At 45.6% G+C, this 22,973-nt stretch overlaps 1 protein-coding gene across 1 annotated transcript in view; it reads right to left on the bottom strand.

Annotated features, from left to right (window-relative positions):
* Window positions 1-22,973, bottom strand: part of LOC147712585 (AMP deaminase 1-like) — a 2,876,771-nt gene that overhangs the window by 1,238,542 nt on the left and 1,615,256 nt on the right. Inside the window, exon 9 of the mRNA XM_086923285.1 lies at window positions 14,020-14,183. Coding sequence (XP_086779411.1) covers window positions 14,020-14,183 — 164 coding nt within the window. The remainder of the gene's footprint in view (window positions 1-14,019; window positions 14,184-22,973) is intronic.

Below are 22,973 nucleotides of genomic sequence, written 5' to 3'. Positions count from 1 at the left end.
GCAAATAAAAATAAATAAAACTAAGCTCAGAGGTTTAAGTAATTCACAAATTCGAATGTTACCAAGAAGCGCTGCTTTGTTGATTAATAAAATAAAATATTATGCTGTTGTAGAAGAAAAGTCTTAAATAGTGTGTGTGCCACTGCTTTAGAGTAAAAATTATCAATAATGTGTGTCACTGTCGTAACACGCTCTTTGAAGATAATCCAAAAGTGTGTGTATCACTGATGTAATACACAATACACGAAGAATTTCGGTAATAAAGTACCTGTGGTAGAATTAAGCAAGGGCGCTTAATCGAGTTTTTATTTTGCGGCGTATTAATGATGATCCATACTGATTCTCCTAAATATGTGTTGTGTATTGACAAGGGTTTCCAAAATAGCGCCCAAGCATACGCCAGGGGCACAAAGACGTCACACGTCAAACGTCCAAGTACACGTCGAAGGACGGAGGAAGCTCGGGAGCCTTGGATCTGGAGATGAAGCCGAGCACCGTATTCCGAGCGCGCAGAGAGAATCCAGCTCGCGAATCCAGCTCGCGTACAGAAGGTAATTCCTTTTTAAAAGTAAACAGGGATGCGTCGATCATTAAACGGCTTCCAATAAAGCATCACCTCCTTCAATGTTGAACGATGAAAATCTAGTCCACAAGATCTACAGCCAGCAAAGCCGAGAGAGTCACAAAATATATTACATGACAAGTCACCTCAAAACCAAGTTGCAATGCCCTGCACAGTAGCCTCTTGCCCAACAAGCAGCCCCATTGAGATGTGATACCCTTGCCTATGGCGAGCTCGATAAAAAGAGAGAATAAAACTTCATTTCCAGCAAGATTAGTCACAAACTTGAAAGTTAAAAGGGCAGATGTCGGTGTCAAGACAACGGCAAAGCCAACAGATTCAAGGCAACGGCAACGCCAACAGATATCCACATCCACAGCATGTAAAAATAAATCATTTAGGTAATTTTGAGGGAGTCCTCCCTTTCAGAAAATATTTTCAAAATTTTACAGCACTTTTTCCAAAGAAATCCTTTTCTTCTCTTTGAAGAAGTAGAGAAAAAAAATATAATTGTATCTTTCTTCTTGAAAATGAATAGGGTAATGTTGAGATCCTTCTATCCCATCTCCTGTCGCCAAATGTAAGATGAAGGGTTGACTCAGAGGTAAGATGCAAAAATAAATGTATTCCATTATAGGGATCTCATCCATAAAATAGGTCTGAACAGCAGCACATGCAGGCTTCAACTGCCTAGCCTCTAATTATAAAGATAACATTCTCTACAACTACATTCTTAGGCACCTAGCAACAACAGGATGCCACAAAAAATTCCATGGAATACTGTGCATGAGGTAATTCAATAGGTGAGGAATCCACAGGCAGATGTATCTTAAGTCATCAATTAGAGATACCCTTGCTGGAGGTGTGTTAGGGAGAGTCGGAGAATAAGCTCTGATTGAAAATTTTGAGGCAATTTCCATGAGGGACACAGAGTTTGTGATCTTTTGCGATGCCTTGTACTTCATCTAGAATGAGATGACTGGTGTTTTTCTCTAGAGAATTTTGAGATCTATGTTTAGATCCAGATCTAGAACAGTGTCCATGAGTCAACTGTGGAGTGTCCTGTGACCTAATGAAAACAGAAGGAGATGCTGGGGAGATTCTAGGCAACAGTCTAGGAGATGTTATTGGACCTGGTGAGAAGTTAGTTGGCATCGCCCCCCCTGGTGAAGATGTACCAGAAATTGCTATATCTGGTGTGTGACATGATGGAGAGAATGCTTGAGAGTATTGCTCTGGAGAAGTGGAGAAGTGTGGCTCACTGGTTAGAGCGGCAGACTCTGAAGCAGAGATCAGGCCCGGGACCAGGGTTCAAGTCCCGACGCGGCAGGATCTTGGGCTCAATGTCCGCGGACTTGATAATTCTCGCCTCAGCGCCTACTCTAAACATGGGCCCCACGCTGCAACTCTGGGCAATAGCTTGCTTAATCTCCACGACTGCCCCAACAACACTGGGATGCCTGGCTTCACCTTGGGGGTGCCCAGGAGGGGCATCTCACAGGGAGAGCCAAGAAGGGTTCCACAGTGTTATACAGTGCCGGGACGCCCCGTTGCTGGGGCAGCTGTGCGCTTTACAAGTATACTACATTTACATTTATTGAGAGCCTGGAGTGGCAGGTCTCTCTTGGCAAAGCAACTGTAGCCATTGAGAAGATGACACATATTCTGCCCTAGTTGTCTCTTTTGGCTGCTGTGGTAGCTTTGACATTGAAGTTGATAGTCTTGTTGTCAATGAAAATGGCTTCAACGTTGAGGGAGATGATCTTGATGTTAACTGAGGTCATCTGTATGTCGACATGGGTGGCAACGACATCGACTGAGGTGGCGTCGTCATCAATGGAGGCAGACGACAGAGAGTGGTTTTGACAACGACAACTGTGGGCTCATCAAAGGAGGGATTTTGATCATTGCTGATGTTCTCAACGGTGACCATCAGTGTCTTGAAGTCATAACTCATGATGGCAAGCAAAGAGGTGTGTGTCCAGTCTTGTTGCTATGCTCCTAGACGTCAAACTTCTTGATCTGGAATGGGAGCAATGTCTCTGCCTCTGAGGCTTTTAGGTCTTGCTAGAGTCAGCGCGCATGCGCTGCTCTTGCGAGAAATTTAGTACTGGTTTCAAAAGTGCTACCAGGCTGGTTGCCAGCTTCCTAGAATGCGCACAAGCGCGCACGCGACGTGCACAGCACTTTTTCCCATCGAGCGCGCGCGTGCGCACAACTCCCGTCACACTCGCGTTTTTTTTATTGCATTTCGCGGCCGTTTGATTAAGCGTAAAACGCACTCAGGATTATGCATTCACCATCCCAAAGGTGGGAAACCGCTACTCAAACCTGGGACGCAATGCTGGTTTTTAGGTCTCGCGACCTATCAATGCGCGCAAGCGCATTGAGCGGAGCGAGAATTCAAGTCCTCAAAATCCTCGTCAAACCAAGGGCTTTTTGCTGCGGTTTTCTTTAAGTTCATGTGAATCACGTGACCAAACAAGCACGCGCATCAGCCTCCCTCCCTCCCTCCTACTCGTACTTTCAGTTTCTCCCGCCCCCATCTGGCCTCTCTCCAAGCGCATGGCGCTTCGCACACAGGCATTCCGCCTGCCACACTTCTCCTCCCTCGCATTCACGCCCCCCCACCAGGCTCTCCCGCCCCCATCCGGCTTCTCTCCGGCCTCTCTCCAGATAACTCAGCCTCCAAAACGTACAAATCTTTGAGCCAGTCTGTTCCTTACATTTGCTTTGCTTTCTTGTCAGTCTCATGTGTATGCTTCTTATCCAATGGCTTTCCTTCTTTTTGCATGTGACCCTTCAAAGAAGCATTGGCTCTTTACTAGACTTTTGATTGGATGACATGAATTGTTTCCTTCCACTGCTTACTTTCTGGAATCGATTTCTTTTGTTTTTATTTCAGCACTCCATCAGAGCGCATGTTTTATCTCTCTTGCCAGCATATGCTCCATTTCTTCCCTGCTCCGCCTCTTACCCTGTGACGTGAACCCAGTGCTCACTCCCTGAAGACTCAAGGTGCACATCGGCAACACGAAAAGCAGCCAAGTACTCCAGAAACATGCGTGACTCGCTGCTCAGAGTCTTGTGGTTTCTTTGCATTCCGGTACTTGTGGTCCTAACTTTATAATGTGATAAACAAGACTGCACGTCCCAGCATGCAAAGAAAAGGCCTAGACTCCACGAGGTACTTACTTAGAAATGGATGCACGCATGACGTGGGAAACTTGGAAGTTCTGGGATCAGCTGCGTGTGGCTAAACACCATAGGCAGGACTGGCTCTCAGTTGTTGTAATGTCCTCCTCAGTGGCACTCGAGGTTTGATCGTTCTTAGAAGGATGAAAGCCCAAGATGACTCTGCATGAATGCATGCCTCTGTTACAGGGTGCAGATCTTTATCGCGCTTTCGCACACAGGCATTCCGCCTGCCACACTTCTCCTCCCTTGCATTCCCGCCCCCCCACCAGGCTCTCCCGCCCCCATCCGGCTTCCCTCCGGCCTCTCTCCAGATAACTCAGCCTCCAAAACGTACAAATCTTTGAGCCAGTCTGTTCCTTACATTTGCTTTGCTTTCTTGTCAGTCTCATGTGTATGCTTCTTATCCAATGGCTTTCCTTCTTTTTGCATGTGACCCTTCAAAGAAGCATTGGCTCTTTACTAGACTTTTGATTGAATGACATGACTTGTTTCCTTCCACTGCTTACTTTCTGGAAACGATTTTTTTTTCTTTTTAGTTCAGCACTCCATCAGAGCGCATGTTTTATCTCTCTTGCCAGCATATGCTCTATTTCTTCCCTGCTCCGCCTCTTACCCTGTGACGTGGACCCAGTGTTCACTCCCTGAAGACTCAAGGTGCAGATCGGCAACACGAAAAGCAGCCAAGTACTCCAGAAACATGCGTGACTCGCTGCTCAGAGTCATGTGGTTTCTTTGCATTCCGGTACTTGTGGTCCTAACTTTATAATGTGATAAACAAGACTGCACGTCCCAGAATGCAAAGAAAAGGCCTAGACTCCACAAGGTACTTACTTAGAAATGGATGCCCGCATGGCGTGGGAAACTTGGAAGTTCTGGGATCAGCTGCGTGTGGCTAAACACTACAGGCAGGACTGGCTCTCAGTTGTTGTAATGTCCTCCTCAGTGGCACTCGAGGTTTGATCGTTCATAGAAGGATGAAAGCCCAAGATGACTCTGCATGGATGCATGCCTCTGTTACAGGGTGCAGATCTTTATCGCGCTTTCGCACACAGGCATTCCGCCTGTCACACTTCTCCTCCCTCGCATTCCCGCCCCCCCACCAGGCTCTCCCGCCCCCATCCGGCTTCCCTCCGGCCTCTCTCCCCGTGATCTCCTCGCTCACATTCCCGCCCCCCCACCAGGCTCTCCCGCCCCCATCCGGCTTCCCTCCGGCCATTTGCCACACTCCTTGCCTCTGCCGCAAAGGACTCCTCCCCCCGTCACTCTCCAAAACAGCTTTGTGCGCGTCTGTATCCATTACTGGGATATGTTGGCGCTCGTAATTGCTTATTGGCCTTTACTAGGACAGTGAATATTTGTATTATATGGGGGGTCTTTTGCTGTTTGCCAGAGAGTCACTACACTCACTGCACCCTACCTCACTCACAGATCGGTCTTCACTCACCAAAAATGCCATGCAGAAGTACAGTGTTACATGGATATGTTGCCTGGGCACGTTCTATTCTGTGCAGTGGTACATTGCAAAAAGAGGACACAGATGTACGGAAACATACGTGATTGCTCGGCTTGTTCAGTTTGTCGGGCGCTATTCTGTTTCCTGGGGGAGATGGGACCAGATCCCGGTCATCTGGTGTATGATAGCGGCCGATATAGCGCTTGGTGCCTGACGGTGACATAGCACTACTGACAGCACCGCCGGCGCCCAGACTGACAGCTATCAGCATAGGTTCCCTCCCGCCCCCAGCCAGTCCAAAGATAATTTTAATTATCTATGATGCAGTAGGACGACCATCGCTCTAAGCCCCAGAAACCTATTATTGAACTTAACCAACCTCGGAGTAGCAAGGCGGGCAATCTGCTGATGGGCCTGTGGTGTGTAGGCCCTTCGATGGGCCGCTTTTGTGCCCGTCTCAGTCTCCACTGCAAATGACACATCATCAAGGCTGTTAAAGCCTCTACATACATCTAAGCACCTTGACGGCGATGCTAGTTACTGATACTTAAATAAGTATATCGGGTTATATATTTTTTTGTGATTACTGTGTAATTTGAGGTCTCACGCCTTCATCCTCACAACACCACACACCATCGGAATACACACACCCTCCCACCACCTCACACACACTCACCCTCACACACAATTACACTCAAAGACCCTTACACACCCTCAATAACATTCTCAAAAATCACACACACTAATACACTCACACACCCTATCAGCATCACACATCATATCACAATCAATCACCCTTTTCAAACACACTCACACTCTCTCACATTACACAAATGTCACAAAAAGACGTAATATTTCACTTCTGTTCTTTTATTTTCCTCACAATAAAATACACTGAACATAATCTTCACAAAAGGTATTTACAACAGTTTAAGCTATTGCCATCATAAATTACAATAACTTTTATTTAAGTATTCATTATTTAAAAAATTTCATAACCATTGTTATTTGTAATATCAATACATCTAAGTCACGTAAATACAAAACATTTGCATTACAAATACTATGAGTGTCACATTTGCAAAAGTTAAAAGTATTGGCATTGTAAATGACAAAACTATTATTTTCGCAATTTTCAAAACCAACACATAAATATAAAATGTGTCATTTACAAAACCAATAGCTCCAACTTTCCTACTGCGAGACCTATTGGCAACGCCAGTGCTTGTTTGTGTTCTTTTCTCCTCGCTGCTATGGCTGCTGACACTGGATTCTGAGAGGCATGCCAGGGAGGCAGTCCTTAACACTGAGTTTGTGTTTTTCTTGTTCTGTTTTCACTTTGACAGGATGTGACAGCCCTTCACTTTCGATTTCTCTTCTTGTGCTTCCTTTTGCTGTGAAAAATGGTAATCGGATGGCAGCTAAGATTGTATGCGCACCACGCAGACAAACAGCACTGACACGTACCGCGTCCCTCAAGCCTCTTCACCTTTGCTCCATTTGCACCCCGCTCCCCGGAGGCAGACCGGGCACCAGTCAGCCGTTCCCGGCTGCACGTAAACTCAAGGCTACAAATAAGCATCAGAGTCCCCTAGCCTGTGGTTTCTCCTACAGGAGCTGGGAAACCAGCAACTAAAATGCCCACATAGGATTTCGCACACCATCGAAATTTGATTTAGTAAGCAGCGGCTGCTGTTGGGTTTCCTATCCCTGTACACGTTCACCAAAATAAGTCATTGCAAACCTTTGGCACAGGGCGTTAATGGGATGAAAAAACGAGGGGTCTCTCATAGGGGTGTGGCCATTGTATTAAGGGTGTGGAACTTAAGCTAAAAATATGTGCTCAGCATAGTGTGCAGCCCCACTGGAGTTTTGTTGCTTTTGTCCTTTGTTATTTTGTCTCCGGCGACGTGGCTCTAGTCTTCTCAGTGAGAGCTCATGGGTGACACTAAAACTCAACAGTGGCCCCTAGCGGGGAAACACCCTCGAAGCCAATGCATAGAAAGGACACAGTCCAGTGCTTAATTTGTAAAATATGAAGTGCAGGTGCTCACATTTTGTTAAGAGGCCACACCCACTTCCCCGGCTTCGCCCACTTCCTCCAGTGGCAAGCAAAGATTGAGAGTGCAAGATTGGAGTGTAATTAGCCTTCGCTTCTAGATATCAGTGTCTTCTTATATCTATGGGCTCTCTGTGTCCTTTGATCATAGCCGCTCCCCAATAGTAATTTGTGAAAACATTAAAACTTGTTTCGATAAAGATTTACCAAAATCAAATATCTGTTTGTGCAGTTGTTTGTTTGGAATATGTTAGCCCACGTGACATGCAGTCCATCTTCTCCTTCTCTTAGGCTGTCTCATTCCCAAACAGTTCCAGTAGTTTAGCAATAGGACCAGGGGCTTTATGTTGAGGCCAATAAACAAAACTGAGGGGGATCTGTAAGAGCGGCGTTTTTAAGGCTTTGATTTGGAAGAGAAGAGATCACTGTTAAATATGGAGGGAAAGCCGGAGGAATGTGGGGTACTAGCTCCGGGCCCACGGGGATCACAAAACATGAAAAAAAAACAGAATCTTTCAGAGAAAGTTGGCGACCCTTCTTGTGGAACAAGACCCCTTCTACTGGCCCTTTCACTTTATAATCATCGTTAGGAAAGAAAAAACAAACAGAAGCTTTGTTTAGCTTAGAAACTGCATTTTACCCAATAAACTTTCCATGAAAGCTGAATTCAGACTGGTTTGCACACACTGAGGAACCGAAGTTGAACATGCAGTGTGGTCCCAAACATATGATATTTTACATGCCTCATGCCCCTGTTTCATTCAGTTCTAGGGCGTCTTGCAAGGCTTGTACAGATTACAATAGCCATTCTTTTTCTGCATGTGCAGATCAGTTGACAAGAACCTCACAGGATAATCAGTCTGTCCCTCAGCGCCAATGGGGACTTTTTAAGGCTAGGAGCTTGCCGAGTAAGAAAAGACGGCTAAAAACATGGTGCTTGATGTGGTTGTTTTGTGTTTCTCAGGCACACACCCATCATTGTGTTGATCACGCAGCCCAGCTTCACACTTGACATGCAGGGCACACAACCCGCACGCACTCAGGACGAGGTGGAAAAGGATCCCGCTTACATGGGACATTACAGGAGTATGAGTAGTCAGAGGACCTCACTCCTGGGGTGCAGTCTTGCAGTATGTAACTTCTAAACTTCTACGTTGTTGTCCCTAGGCCGGCGCCCTCTGTTTGAAGGGTTGAACTGTGGATGGATCATACATCAACATAAAAAAGTAAACTAGTACGCCTCACCAGCGCAGCTTTATTTTTTAATTCATGATTTGGCCGCCGGCCTACGCCGCCTATCCCAGGCCATCATGATCAAACTAGTCCCCAATCAACAATTATGATTTTTTTTAAAAACAGTAATCCTGCGGCCTGCCAGGCCCTGCCCTGCCCTGCCTCACCTGCGCAGCTTGATTTATTTCAATTCAATTATGATGATACGGCCGCCGGTGCCGGCCTCCTACCCCAGGAGGCCATTATGACCAGACGCCGGTAGAGTGGTAGACCAATCAAGATAATAATTTTTTAAAACCTGACCAGTAATCACCACGGCGCCTGCGACCTGCCAGGCCCTGCCTCGCTCGCCCTCACCTGCTGAGCAGTCCAGAGCTATGCACTGCAGCAGTAGCCAAAGCCAACCTCAGTCACTGTCGTCCAGCTCCCGACTCCTGCTACTTTGAAAGGCGGCGTGCGTTGGTTACTCGGTGGCTGGTGAGGAGAGGTGCGGGTATGCTGGGGCGGGAAGCGAAAATGTGCGTGCATTCAATAGCATTAGCTGCGCACGCGTCACTGCCTCTGCCGCGCACAGCCCCAACCCCCGCAGATGTAGACCAACAACAACTACTACACAGTGTGCAGTGTCCCGCCCACTGGGCCTGATCCGCGGCCGGAAGTCTTGAAGAGAGTGAGGAGGAGGGAATTGAGAATCCAATCAGAGTCAGTGTCAGTCACGTCACTCACGCCACCTACGCAGTAAGTGTTTACAATTTACTGCATGCATTGAGTGAGTCAACAACAGTCCAGTACAACACAAGGGTAACTTAAACTAAGTGACAGGCAGCAGCACAGCACTTACAGCACCACAGCAGTTGCACAGCACACGCTCTCTGTGTGTGCCAGTGCCACGCAATGCATAACTCATAAATCCATTACTGGCGGCAGGACAGCAGGTGCACTTAATAATGCAGCGTGCGTGATTGTAGACCCGGCCCTCATAATTAGGTGCTGGTGCTAAGCACCGGCAAGCTCCGGCTCAAATTAAGCCCTGCCACAGTCATTCCCCTAGCTCCGAGAGGGAACACTTTGGAATGTGTGGGCAGGTTTGGTTGTAAGTTAAAGGGCAGGATGCCCTCCGTGGAGGCTGCCATTTAAACCATTTTCAAAGGTGTGCCCCTGGATTTATACCTGGAAACTGAGACTCAACCTTTAATTGGGACAGTACTCAATTGTAGGTAGTTAAAAATGTATTGTGTAATTTATATTAAAAAAACGATACTATATAATGACTTAAATAGTAAAACAGCCTAATAATTACAGTCAATCAGCAAGTAAAATCCATACTCCTGAAGTTATATGTACATTGCAATACATTGCCCCTAATATAGTTTATTTAAACAGTGCCTTCAGACGCAGCTCTAACCGTGAATACATTTAATGAGATAACTAATGACTTTATCAGAGCTCCTGGCAAAACGGAACTGCGTGGCGTCTTTAATGACATGGTGTTAGCCTGTTGAAATGCTTTTAGAAATGTCTTTCTGGAATCCTGTAAAGTAGACAGATGCAAAGGATATCTTTTACACTTTCAGAAAATAAGTTGTATGTTGTAATTGCATTTATATAGCGCTTGCATAGCCAATAGGCTATGGCATAGCCAATATGTCTCGCTTTTGGGACCTTATAAGTATTTAATTATGCACAATATCCTTGGTGCACCAATATTACCTTTTTGCATTGCTAAACACTTATAAGGTCCCAAAGGCGAGACCTATTGGCTATGCCAATGCTTGTTCTCCTTGGAGCTACCTGTAGGGGAGTCATTGGAGTAGAAAAAAGAAGCTCTAGTAGAAGACTGGCCTTCTCCAAGGATTCTAGAAGATCTGGCAGGATGTTCTTCCTTCCTTTACCATAACCCATATAGTCTGATGATCTGTCTATCCATGAATGTTTTTCTGGGGAAGGATTGACAATGGGTACAGCAATCAGGGATGTGTTCCACAGGAAGACACATAATGCAGATTCTGTCGGGGTCTGACTGTGCTTTGTTTTTCCCATAGGAAGGGGACTGCACAAGAAGCATAGGCGTTTTAAACAGAAAAAATATATAGTTTTCTTTCAGAAATGGGTGTCAAACTACCCAAAATGACAAGAGACAGAGAGTGGAAAGTCTGAATACAAGGTTTGGAAAATCTTCCATAAGATGTTTGCCAAAAAAGGCAGAGCTCAGTGCCCCGGGAGCTAGTTACCAGGAACTGGAAAAATTAACTAACCTAATTGTCACCTGTGAGACATGATGAGATTAAGTCACAGCACCATTTGTATCTACTATGCTTTACATTGCAGTCCATTAGCTAACAATGTCTCATATTCCCTTTCTTTTCCCTTTTAAAAAAAGGTTTGCGAAAGATTTTCTATGACGTATTGCTATGCAATTTACTTTTTTTTTTAATGAAAATTTGATTAAATATGGATATTTTTATTCATCTTTAGACTGCAAACATATATGTAAGGTACTATGGTACAAACCTTGTTAAAAATATGTGTATCATTTTTAAAGTGCTTTGGATCCCCGCATGTAAGTGGGATCATTCAGTGCTTATGAATATTGATGGCGGTCCCATAGAAGAGAGGGGACACCTTCCTGCACAAAACAATGCTCTGAGGCTTTTTCCTCTTTCTTAGTGGGCTGCAAAGTGATTCATGCTTAGAAAGAGGTAACTACAAGAAGAGATAGAGATATTTCTCCTCGTTGCACTTCCCCTAGGAAGACATTGCATTTTTGACGCATTCCCAGGTTGCTAGTTATGGACCGCCACACAAGCTCCCATTGTAAAATTAAGGTTTGCGACCACACCATGTGCGGTAGCATCCTAATTCCGGTTTTTGGACCACCGACTGGAGGTTGTCGGTTCCACATCCATGGCAATGTGAGTAAGAGGCAACTCTGACCAACATCGCAATGACGCCCTTAGTGTCCTTCAATATTTGAGTGCTTGACCTTCAGAAAAATAATGATACAAAAGATGAGAAAAAGGTACATTTTCAAAATGACTATAGGGCAGAGGTCTTCAAACTTTTTGATGCCAAGACCCCCATGTAAAACCTTTTTAGGCGTAAGGACCCCCTTCCGACAAAAGTTTCTAGAAACTGGTACTCCTCATCATCAACTTTTGACAACCATAAATGCGCCTGTTAGACCTCATCACATCCCTCCATCATTTATCCACCCACACTTTCACACATCCATCCATCCACCCTTTCATCCTTCCTTCCATCCACCCATCATTCATCCACCCACCTTTTCACACATCCATGCAACCTTTTATCCATTCATACATCCATCCACCCTTTCATCTTCCCATCCATACATCCATCCTTCATCCATCCACTCTTTCATCCTCCCATCCATCATCCATCCGCCCTTTCATCCATACATCCATCCACCCGCCCTTTCATCCATCCATCTACCCATCATTCACCCCCCCACCTTTTCACACATCCATCCATCCATCCTTCATCCGTCCACCCTTTCATCCTTCCATCCATACATCTATCCTTCACCAATCTATCCTTCATCCATCCACCCTTTCATCCTTCCATCCATACATCCATCATTCATCCATCCACCCTTTCATCCATCCATTCACCTATCATTCATCCACCCATCTTTTTACACATCCATCCATCCTTCATCCATCCACCCTTTCATCCATCCATCCTTCATCCGTCCACCCTTTCATTCTTCCATCCATACATCTATCTTTCACCAATCTATCCTTCATCCATCCACCCTTTCATCCTTCCATCCATCATTCATCTATCCACCCTTCATTCATCCATTCACTCATCATTCATCCACCCACCTTTTCACACATCCATCCATCCATACATCCATCATTCATCCATCCACCCTTTCATCCATCCATTCACCCATCCGTTACCCATCCGTTACCCATCCACCCTTCCTTCCATCCACCCATCATTCATCCACCCACCTTTTCACACATCCATCCATCATTCATCCATGCAACCTTTTATCCATTCATACATGCATCCACCCTTCCATACTCCGATCCATACATCCATCATTCATCCATCCCCCCTTTCATCCATCCATTCACCCATCATTCATCCACCCATCTTTTTACACATCCATCCATCCATCATTCATCCATCTACCCTTTCATCCATCCATCCATCCATGCTTCATCCGTCCACCTTTTCATTCTTCCATCCATACATCTATCCTTCACCAATCTATCCTTCATCCATCCACCCTTTCATCCTCCCATCCATACATCCATCATTCATCCATCCACCCTTTCATCCATCCATTCACCCTTCATTCATCCACCCATCTTTTTACACATCCATCCATCCATCATTCATTCATCCACCCTTTCATCCATCCATCCTTCATCCGTCCACCCTTTCATTCTTCCATCCATACATCTATCCTTCACCAATCTATCCTTCATCCATCCACCCTTTCATCCTTCCATCCATACATCCATCATTCATCCATCCACCCTTTCATTCATCCATCCACTCATCATTCATCCACCCACCTTTTCACACATCCATCCATCCTTCAGCCTTACATCCATCCATCCACCCAGCATTCATCCACCCACCTTTTCACACATCCATCCATCCATCCTTCAGCCTTTCATCCATCCATCCTTCAGCCTTACATCCATCCACATCCATCCATCCTTCAGCCTTACATCCATCCATCCACCCATCATTCATCCACCCACCTTTTCTGTGCCTCTCTCATGGGGGGGGGGGGGGGGGGGGATCAGTATCTCTCTGTGTCGCCGTCCTTCTTCTTTCCCGCTCACAGGAGGGCATCTCTGTGCCTCCCTGCTGGGGGGGGGACGTGTCATGGGACCCACAGCTCCAGGTGCGCAACATCCATTGAACTCAAAGGGCTAAACTACTGCCACTCCCCCAGCCCCCTCCCCCCCAGCTCGTGTATGTGAGCCCGGCTGAAACAGCTTCAGGGACACACAGACAGTCACACCCAAGTACTTGAAAGGTCTTTAAAAGACCTTTTACTTGTTAATGAGGCGTTGATGTTTTTCACACCTCGGTGTGAATTAGGCCTCCGCCGTGAGCACCCTCGATCAGCCCAATGCCAGGAACTGCACTCTGCAGAATCTGTGACCCCCTTCCCAGGACTCCACGACCCCCCTGGGGGTCGGGCCCCACAGATTGAAGACCGCTGCTATAGGGTTAGTGAGGTTTCCAAAATATAGCACCTGTTTTTCCAGTGAGAGCCACAAATACATATATATTTTACAATACACTATTTATTCATTAACCCACACCTCTCATCCAAGAATCCTTCTCCCACTCACATACCATCATAACTCCCCAGCTTATGATTCCCTCTTACTAGGGTATCTTTGTTGCAATTGGAAGTCAGCCATATCCAATCATCTATGTCCTATCTGCACACACATCATAAGGCAAAATGAGGATAGGCATGCAATAAATTCCCCAAAAACAACATTGGTATCTTACTATATTCTGGGAACTTGTATCATCCATTTCATAAATTCCGCGTAGACTTTTTGCTTGCAGAACCATTCAGCTAGCTTCTGCCATTCATGTGGTGATTGTCCATAGATAGATAAGCGAGGCTCCGTGTACACATATCTTTGTTTTAACAATTCTGAGCCAACTTCCTGAATGTAAAATAGTTATTATTAGAGATGTACAAATGAAATATACACAATGCACTCCTTATTCGTCAATTAAAACTGAATCAGCAGAACTTCATTACATTTATAAAACAGCGATGCTCTAGTAGTTATATTTTCCCCAGTCAGACAACATATTCTTAATCATTGCAACAATCCACATTCTAATGCACTTAAAAGTCGTTACTTATCCTAGGCAGTTATTTAGTATCTAGAAGATGAATAAAAGGATCCCAGTGCTGCTAAAACCTTTTCAGTAATAAGAGCACACCAGTTTTAGAGCTGGTCAAAAACACAACAGCATGTATGTTAGAAATATCAAATAAGCCACACATGTAGCAGAGGTGGTTAATGCGCTATCTTTCATATTTAGCTTTTTCAAATAAGAAATATTGAAAGGAAATAGTTTCAATAAGCATACAGCGTCACATTGACAAAATTGCACGGTCAATTTAAGCCTTACAAACAAGGACGTGAGCTGGAAAGATGGCTGGCAGGATGTAAGAGCAGAGATCTCTGGGCTTCCAGCAGTTATAATGCATAATATAATGCCATAAAAAGTAAAATCCATAGTCCCTAACCCGTCTTGAACAGCAACCGCAAACAGAAAAGGATACTGGAGCCCTGAGGTAGTTTACAGCCAAGAGGTTTAAAGGATGCAAGCGGACATTTTCTTTGGATCGAGTGGTAGCATGGCTGAGGGGCTGCGGTCCTGGTGGTAGGGACAGGACATGTGCAAACCCAGGGTCCCCTCCAGAGGTTTTCGGGTGTTTGTGTAGAGGCTACAGCATAAAGAAGACTTGGGGCCAGATGTAGGTAGCTAAATACTGGTCGGTAACGGACGAAATGCGGTAATTTCGTCCGTTACCAACCGGTATTTGGAATTTGAGATGTAGGTGTCAAAAAGTACCCGAATCGGTAAATATGAGTCGGTATTATTCCGATTCGGTATTTACCAAATCCTTATTTACAGAGTTCTTATTTACCGAATTGGTAAATAAGAAATGGTAAAAAAGGCCCATCGAGATGTAGGAAAGTAAAAAAATACCGAATTCCATGAAATTCGGTATTTAAGAGTCAGTATTTACCATGGATTGAAAGCAGGGGGTGACCAGTTGTAGGCTATAAAAAAGGGCCCAAATGCAACAGTTCTACGTGATTGAGAGGCGGCTACGGCTACAGGCAGCAGGAGAGAGGGTATGGAGAAGGGAGGAGCAGGTCTACAGGCAGAGGATCACCCTATTCCAACTGACTGAGCCAGAGATACTGCAGAGGTACAGGCTACACCCCAGAACCATCCTGGACTTGATGAGGGACCTCCACCCATACCTGGATCACCCAACACCAAGGGCGCACACCATCCCTCCCCATGTGCAGGTGCTGTGTAGCCTACACCTGCTTGCCTCTAGGAGCTACCAGAGTGTGATTGCTGCAGTTGGTGGTGTGTCCCAGAGCTGCCTGCCCCGTTTTTTCCGGACGTTCCTTGAGGCCATGACGCAGAGAATGGATCATTACATCCGGTTCCCTGACACACCTGCAGAACTTGCGAAAATAAAAACTGATTTCTACCAACTGGCACACTTCCCTCACGTGATAGGCTGCATAGATGGCACCCACATTCCACTCTGTCCACCTGCAGCCACTGAACACATCTACAAGAACCGTAAGTCAACGCACTCCATCAATGTGCAGGTGATATGCAATGTTGGCAACATCATTGCAGACATAGTGGCAACAATTCCTGGGAGCACCCACGACTCCTACATTTTCCAGAATAGTGGGATATACACACGCCTTGTTGCTGGAGAGTTTGGGGACGGATACCTGCTAGGTAAATAATTGTGACACACCCTGATAGTCATGGCAGATGTATGTTTCATGAGTATGTAACTAATGGACCTCTCTTTACCACCTAGGCGATAGTGCATATGCCCTGCGTTCCTTTGTGCTCACACCCTACCTCAATCCAACTACCAGGAGTGAGAGGCGTTATATTGTGGCTCACAGGTCTACTTGCAACGTAGTGGAGCACACATTCAGACTCCTCAAGAGCCGGTTCCACTGCCTCCACAAGAGTGGAGGTGCACGGCAGTACACCCCCATCCTGTGCTGCAAGATGATAGTGACCTGTGCCATGTTACACAATCTTGCCACCAAAGAAGGCACAGAGGTGGAGCTAACACATCACGAGGATATTGATGATAACCAAGAACAGGCAGATCCCCATGCAACAGGAGCAGCAACAAATGGGAGATTGAGACGGGCAGAGATCATACGTCGATATTTCTAAGTAATTAATGAGAAACAGACAGGTGTAGTATGTGAAGTATGTAGTTTAATTGTCACTACAGCATGTAAAAGATCCAACACCATTGTCCTACAATGTCTGTGTCCATGACTGCGTGGTCACAGTTCACCTCACTGTGACCTGTCCTGTGGAGTGAGGGCATTTTTAACGTTTGCGCCCACGCACTACAGTGCGGGATGCACGAGGCTGGGTCTCCACACTTTCGGTGGTGCCTGGGTCAAAAATGTTGCGCCTGAAGCTCCTACGCATCTCAGGGACAGGAGTGCTGGAGCTACTCCTGCTGGTGGACCCTTCTGTTTCCTCCACACCTGTGTCACCAACAGTGCCTGATTGGTTCGTGAACATCTGCTCCATGGCAGAGTTGACTCTCCCCATCCTCCTTGATAAATCAGTGCAGCAGTGCACAATTGCATCCTGCACTGCTACAGAACACCGGCACAGCAGTGAGGTTGCTGTGGCAAAGCGGTTCAGGGCTTTAGACTGCTGCCGCGTACACTAGCGCTCCCTGCGCCGCTCTGAGTGGTCTCTATCCAATTTGTCACACAGAGCACTCATGTACTGTGTGATGTCTGTCATCCCCTTTGCAATTGCCTTCATGCTCACAGCCATGTTGCCAATTCCATGGTCAATGTTTGATAGTTTGCAATTGATGCTGCGCACCTGCCTGTGCACTGCCAACATTGCCTTTGCCTGCAGGTGCTGCACCTTTACCATGGTGGCTTCCAGACCACAGAAGACCCCCTCTCCTTCCTGGCCTTCACCTCTCTCCTGTGCCCTCCTGCCAAGGACACTGGCCCGCACAGCACCTGCAGTACTCTGCTGCCTAGCCTTGTCAGCCACAGGTGGATTTCTCTGCATTTCACCCTCCTCATCCTCCTCATCTGAGGTTTGCAGGATCCTCAGAGGGGGCCCATCAAGCCTCCTTGCCTTTCCCTGCACAGATGACTGTGTTGTTGGCAAAAGTGCTGCTGGTTCCAACTCTTGTGTCCCAAACAACAGAGGTGACTGAGGCTGTGTTGTTGTGCCTTTGCTCAGGTGTTGAGGCTTCCTGGGATGTGGTGTTCTCTTTCTCAACAGCGCTGTGACCTGCACTTTCTTTTTCCTTTTCCCTCCATGTAGGTGCTGGTGCCCTCTCCTCCCTTTCTGGTGCTGTACTGTGTGAGGACTCTCCTGTGAAAATATATGAACATTGGGTCAGTGGTGTTGTTCACCTGTGTGTCACTATTAAATTACATGTATGTCACATAATTGCCTAGTCTACATCAGCTGCTCGAAGTTGTGTGTGGCATGCCTTGCTGGATTCTATGGTGTATGCATTGCATGTATGTACCTATGACTACGTCTCCCATGATGCATTGCTGGCCATCAGTAAAACCTGTTCTGGAGTGTTATGCTTACACACACAGTGGGGAAGGGGGACAGGGTTATGGGTGGGGATTACTGTCCATGCATCTTACCTTGCTTCTTTGCAGCTCTGGCAGAGCTATCTGTGTCCCCAATTCCATGGATGCTTTCTGTCTCCAGGGTGGATTCCACAAGCTCCTCAAGCTCTGTTAGTCTTGGAGCTCTGTTTTCCCCCACCTGTGACACCAGCTTCCTTTCTTTGGGCAGCAATTTTCTTCTTTGTGATGATGCGCAGGTCGTACCATCTTTTCTTGAGGTCATCAATCTCCCCGTTCGTCACCCCAATGGCATTGAACTTTGTCTGGATGTCAAGCCATGTATTATGTTTCACAGACTCTGCAACATGCAAATACTGTTTTCCGAAAATTTGGGTGTGGTGCTTGACCACATCTTCAGCAAGCACCTGCAGTTCTTCTGGGCTGAATTTTATTTTCCTCCTGCGCTCTGCTGCATCCTTCTGGCCATCCTAGGACTCCATTCTGATGATCAGGTGAGCTCTGGAAAGCCTGCTCCTCTCTGTTTCCTCCTGCTCTGCAAACAGTTCAGTTGCTCTGCACCTTAATGGGTGTGGCCTCTCCCAGGTACTGGGTAGGGGTGCTTGATTCTGATTGGTTGGTTCCTCTGTACCTTTGTTGTGGGGTGTGGTGGGTGTTCCTGATTGGTTTTCAGGCTCACATGTAATTTTTTTTAAATGCCCGATTCGATATTTACCGAATCGGTATTTACCGATTCGGTAAATACCGATTCAGGAAATCCAATTCATTCCTATAGGCCAGAAGGACCATAGGTATGAATGGGTATTTCCGAATCGGTATTTACCGATTCGGTAAATACCGATTCGGTAAATACCGATTTTGAATTCCGAGTGATTCCGATTTGGTAAATTTTACAGATTTTTTTGCTACACCCCTTTTTCCGATTCTGAAATACCGATTCGGTATGAGTCAGTATTTAAGAGTCGGAAAAAAGGATTTACCTACATCTGGCCCTTGGTGCAGTGGCACCGCAAGTGTTTGGGGTCTGTGAGGATTAGGGTGTCAAGATGCCAGAGCCATGAGCTGGCGCTGTCAACTGGACACCGGGCTGCGATCTAGCGGGAGTTGCTGCACGACACACCCAGGTTTTGTGTTCCCTTCCTGACGAGGAGGGCATCTGGTGGACTGTTTACGTTGTGGAGCTGAACAAAATGGGCACCCTTTGCCAGGGGAGTGCCAGATGTGGGAGCTGAAACCCCTTCAGGACAGTGGTGTTTTGCCCTGATGAGTGGTCATTGTCAAGCCAAGCGCTCTTGAGGTTTGCTTACCCCTCCTTATTCAGCATCCCCTCCGGGGAGGTAAAAGAGAGGGTTGAGAGAGCTGCAGAGCTAGGCATGGTCAAGCAGATCTTACCAGAGCTGCCAGGGCCCACTAGCTGTAAAAGTTGGATACCTCTTGAATTGCCATATAACACACAATGGTGGTTGGCTTCATCAGCCTGTGGGAGTATATTGATTACTCACCCCCCTCCGGGAATAGGATAAGGTAACCTACGGTGATATAAAAAGCAACCAATTGTGAGATGATGATATGGGATTGTGCGGTCAGAGCCCCAGGATATAACAGTGCCTTGCAAAGTGATACCGAGCCAGAATTGACTGATGGGCGCTCCATGATAGTGGCAGACAAACATATCTTGGGGAGATGACAGCCCTTTATTCTATTGGAGGGAGCACATTCTGTGAACAAGTCTTTGCTGCAATCTGTGATTTGAAGGGGCTGCAGACTTGTTTTCTACCTGTGGAACTTGTTGAGCAAACCACATATACTCACTGAAAACTGAGATGTGTGGTAAGACTGGGCTGGTAGACAGAGAGTGTGGCTTGCCTTGGTTCTGGTAGGAACGGATCTCTTTAAAATACACCGGAACACTCCGACATGAGCATAGTAAAGCTAAATTGGATGAACTGCAAGTTGGTGAAAGACAAAAATAACAAATTGCAGCAGAGCAACATGATTTTGCAGTTTGTACATATGATCTGTGCACACGTTCGTTACATTAACAGTATGAATACTGTGCGTATTTTGCAAAATCACACAATGACATATGTTGATAGATGTATTCTTTTCATTTAGTTTATTTCAGATGCCCAGCCAACACGTGTTTCGTCAGGGTGTAACCCAAGACTTCTTCAGGGCTATAGAAATGCATAATGGTAACAGGTTACACAATTATAATCGCACCAAACACATCACATCGTGGCAGGCTGATGAACTGTGACTTTAAGTGCAAAACTCACCCATAGTCAAAACCAATTTCACCCAGAATTCAGTAATCAAAAATATAAAATCAATATCTTCTCGGTAACCAATCATATCATGGTATCTCTATATTGTTTTTTTCAGCGCACATGGAAACACAAGATGACATTGCTTCAATTTGTGGAAGTGGAGGGATGCACACCAGTTTTAACCAACATCTTTTTGTTCATCAAGTTAATCCATCTTCGATTTGAATTGCGTGCAAATTAGATTTAGAGGCATGCCCTACTGCCATTCGTTAAGAAACATATCAGAAGAGGGACTACGCAGCCCCATAGCCAAATGCACAGCTCTGTGCCGCTATATAGCGTGCACTTAATATTCACAGTCCTTAATCAATTTTATGTTTTATCAACCATTTTTATCTATAATTTAACTCTTTTTCAAAACATTTGATTCACTGTTTCATTCTCAGTCCATCAATCGGGTCAGGTGCCAATTTTCAGATTTCTGACATTCAAACCGTGCCAATCCAGGCCTTCATGAAAGAATGTGATAGATGCAAGAAGTCCTTCACAAGTAGTCGTTTATTGTGTAGTTAAAAAACCCAATGCATTTCGGGCCTCCATGTGCCCTTCTTCGGGGATTAAGGACTGTGAATATTAAGTGCACGCTATATAGCGGCACAGAGCTGTGCATTTGGCTATGGGGCTGCGTAGTCCCTCTTCTGATATTGCTTCAATTTGGTCAGATATAACTGCATTATGTTAATTGAAATATTCACGTGCGATAGTGTGTCATCATCTGCACACATACATAATACCGCATGACATATCACCTTGTTAAATAAGGACACAACTCCCAAGTGCCCCTAATAAGAGCCCAACAATAGTACAGTGGGAAATTAGGACAGTGGTGTTAGAATCGTGAAATAGCTCAACCGCTGCAGGCTCATGTAACCTATGGGACAGCTAGTTAAACGTTGATATGTACTGTTCAGAAAAAAGGGGGAAACAGAAAACGAAATGCCATAAGTCACTATTCTTCAAAATTGACGCACAAAAGCAGATGTACTCTAGGGTGAGAAAATGAAAGGCTAATAATCTCACCTATACATAGGTCGTACTTCCATCCCGGTTGTAGCTAAATTCAATGAGGCTGTCAGAATCGACTGTATATAACCGGTCAGTACCAGAAAACGGAGCACTGTTGGAAGAGATCATATCGAGTGTATTTGAGTAAAACAAATATAGCAGCCTGTCCTGAGTACAAGTCAGCCGCTAATATCTGTTAGCCATTATGACTCAAACCAAAAATAGCAGGCGCGCTTCGATGGCTAACATAGCCTAGTGAATAAACAAAAGTTATCAGCACCATGCCCCTTTGAGCCAAACTTTAAACCCGACCTACACCCGGGTGCAACTGCCACTAATTGCGTGGCGGTTCAGCTAAAACAGAGTCCTATGACAATAAGTACAGGTTAATCTCTGGTATTACTGACCAGAGCTTGGGTTTTAATACTTTTTGAGGGACGTTATGATGCGGTTTTTACTTCACTGTATTATGTTACGTTCTGAACGCTTCCAGAGTTTTATATATGTTAGTAGTGCGTGCTGATACCACTCAGCTGAATGTACTTACTTCCGGTCCTTGGACTCACTTCAGGTTACTTCTGGGATGGGTCGCCGCTCTAGCCCTTGCACGTATTTAGGTTCTGCGGTGAATGCCAGGAAGGTTACTGACTTCCGCGGCACACGCTAAGCGCCATGCCGGCAGCGTACTTGCTGCTTGATACTTAAAGTGGAGCTATATTAGATAAGTCTAAATTACCCCGTCGGTGAATGCAGCTACTATGGAGATTGACACGAGGGGCAGACAGGGTCATGGTGCGCTAGTGGTGCCAAGAGACTCAATACTTTGCAAGCCCCGGGCCGCGTGCTCGGAACTTGTGGTCCGGTTCTCCTTGGCTAAATGGGATCATTTTAGAAATACAAATGTGCTATATACATGTGTGGGGTTGTAGAATTTTTTTAAACTTATTCTTACCTGGGGAATAGGTTGGGTATGTGGGATCACTGCATTAATGTTACTGGCATTATCGATCTTGATTAACCTGTAATTATTGTCATAGGAGTTTTAGCTGAACCACCACGCAATTAGTGGTAGTTGCACCCGGGTGTAGGTCGGGTTTAAAGTTTGGTTCAAAGGGGCATGGTGCTGATACCTTTTGTTTATTCGCTAGGCTATGTTAGCCATCGAAGCGCGCCTGCAATTTTTGGTTTGAGTTATAATGGGAAGTAGCTAACAGATATTAGCGGCTGACTTGTACTCAGGACAGGCTGCTATATTTGCTTTACTCAAATACACTCCATATGATCTCTTCCGACAGCGCTCCGTTTTCTGGTTCTGACCGGTTATATACAGTCGATTCTGACTGCCTCATAGGTGAGATGATTAGTCTTTCATTTTCTCACCATAGAGTACATCTGCTTTTATGCGTCACTTTTGAAGAATAGTGACTTATTGCATTTCGTTCTCTGTTTCCCCCTTTTTTCTGAACAGTACATATCAAAGTTTAACTAGCTGTCCCACAGGTAAGATGAGCCTCCAGCGGTTGAGCTATTTCACGATTCTAACACCACTGTCCTAGTTTCCCACTATTCTATAGATGGGCTCTTATTAGGGGCACTTGGGAGTTGTGTAATAAGGTGATATGTCACGCAGTATTATGTATGTGTGCAGATGATGACAGACTATCGCACGTGAATATTTCTATTAACATAATGTAGTTATATATGACCAAATTGAAGTAATGTCATCTTGTGT

Source organism: Lissotriton vulgaris, chromosome 5 (genome assembly GCF_964263255.1).
Source record: "Lissotriton vulgaris chromosome 5, aLisVul1.2, whole genome shotgun sequence".
In the NCBI taxonomy this organism is placed as follows: Eukaryota; Metazoa; Chordata; class Amphibia; order Caudata; family Salamandridae; genus Lissotriton; species Lissotriton vulgaris.
Note: the sequence above shows the minus strand (reverse complement) of the source record. Positions and strands in the feature narration are given on the sequence as shown.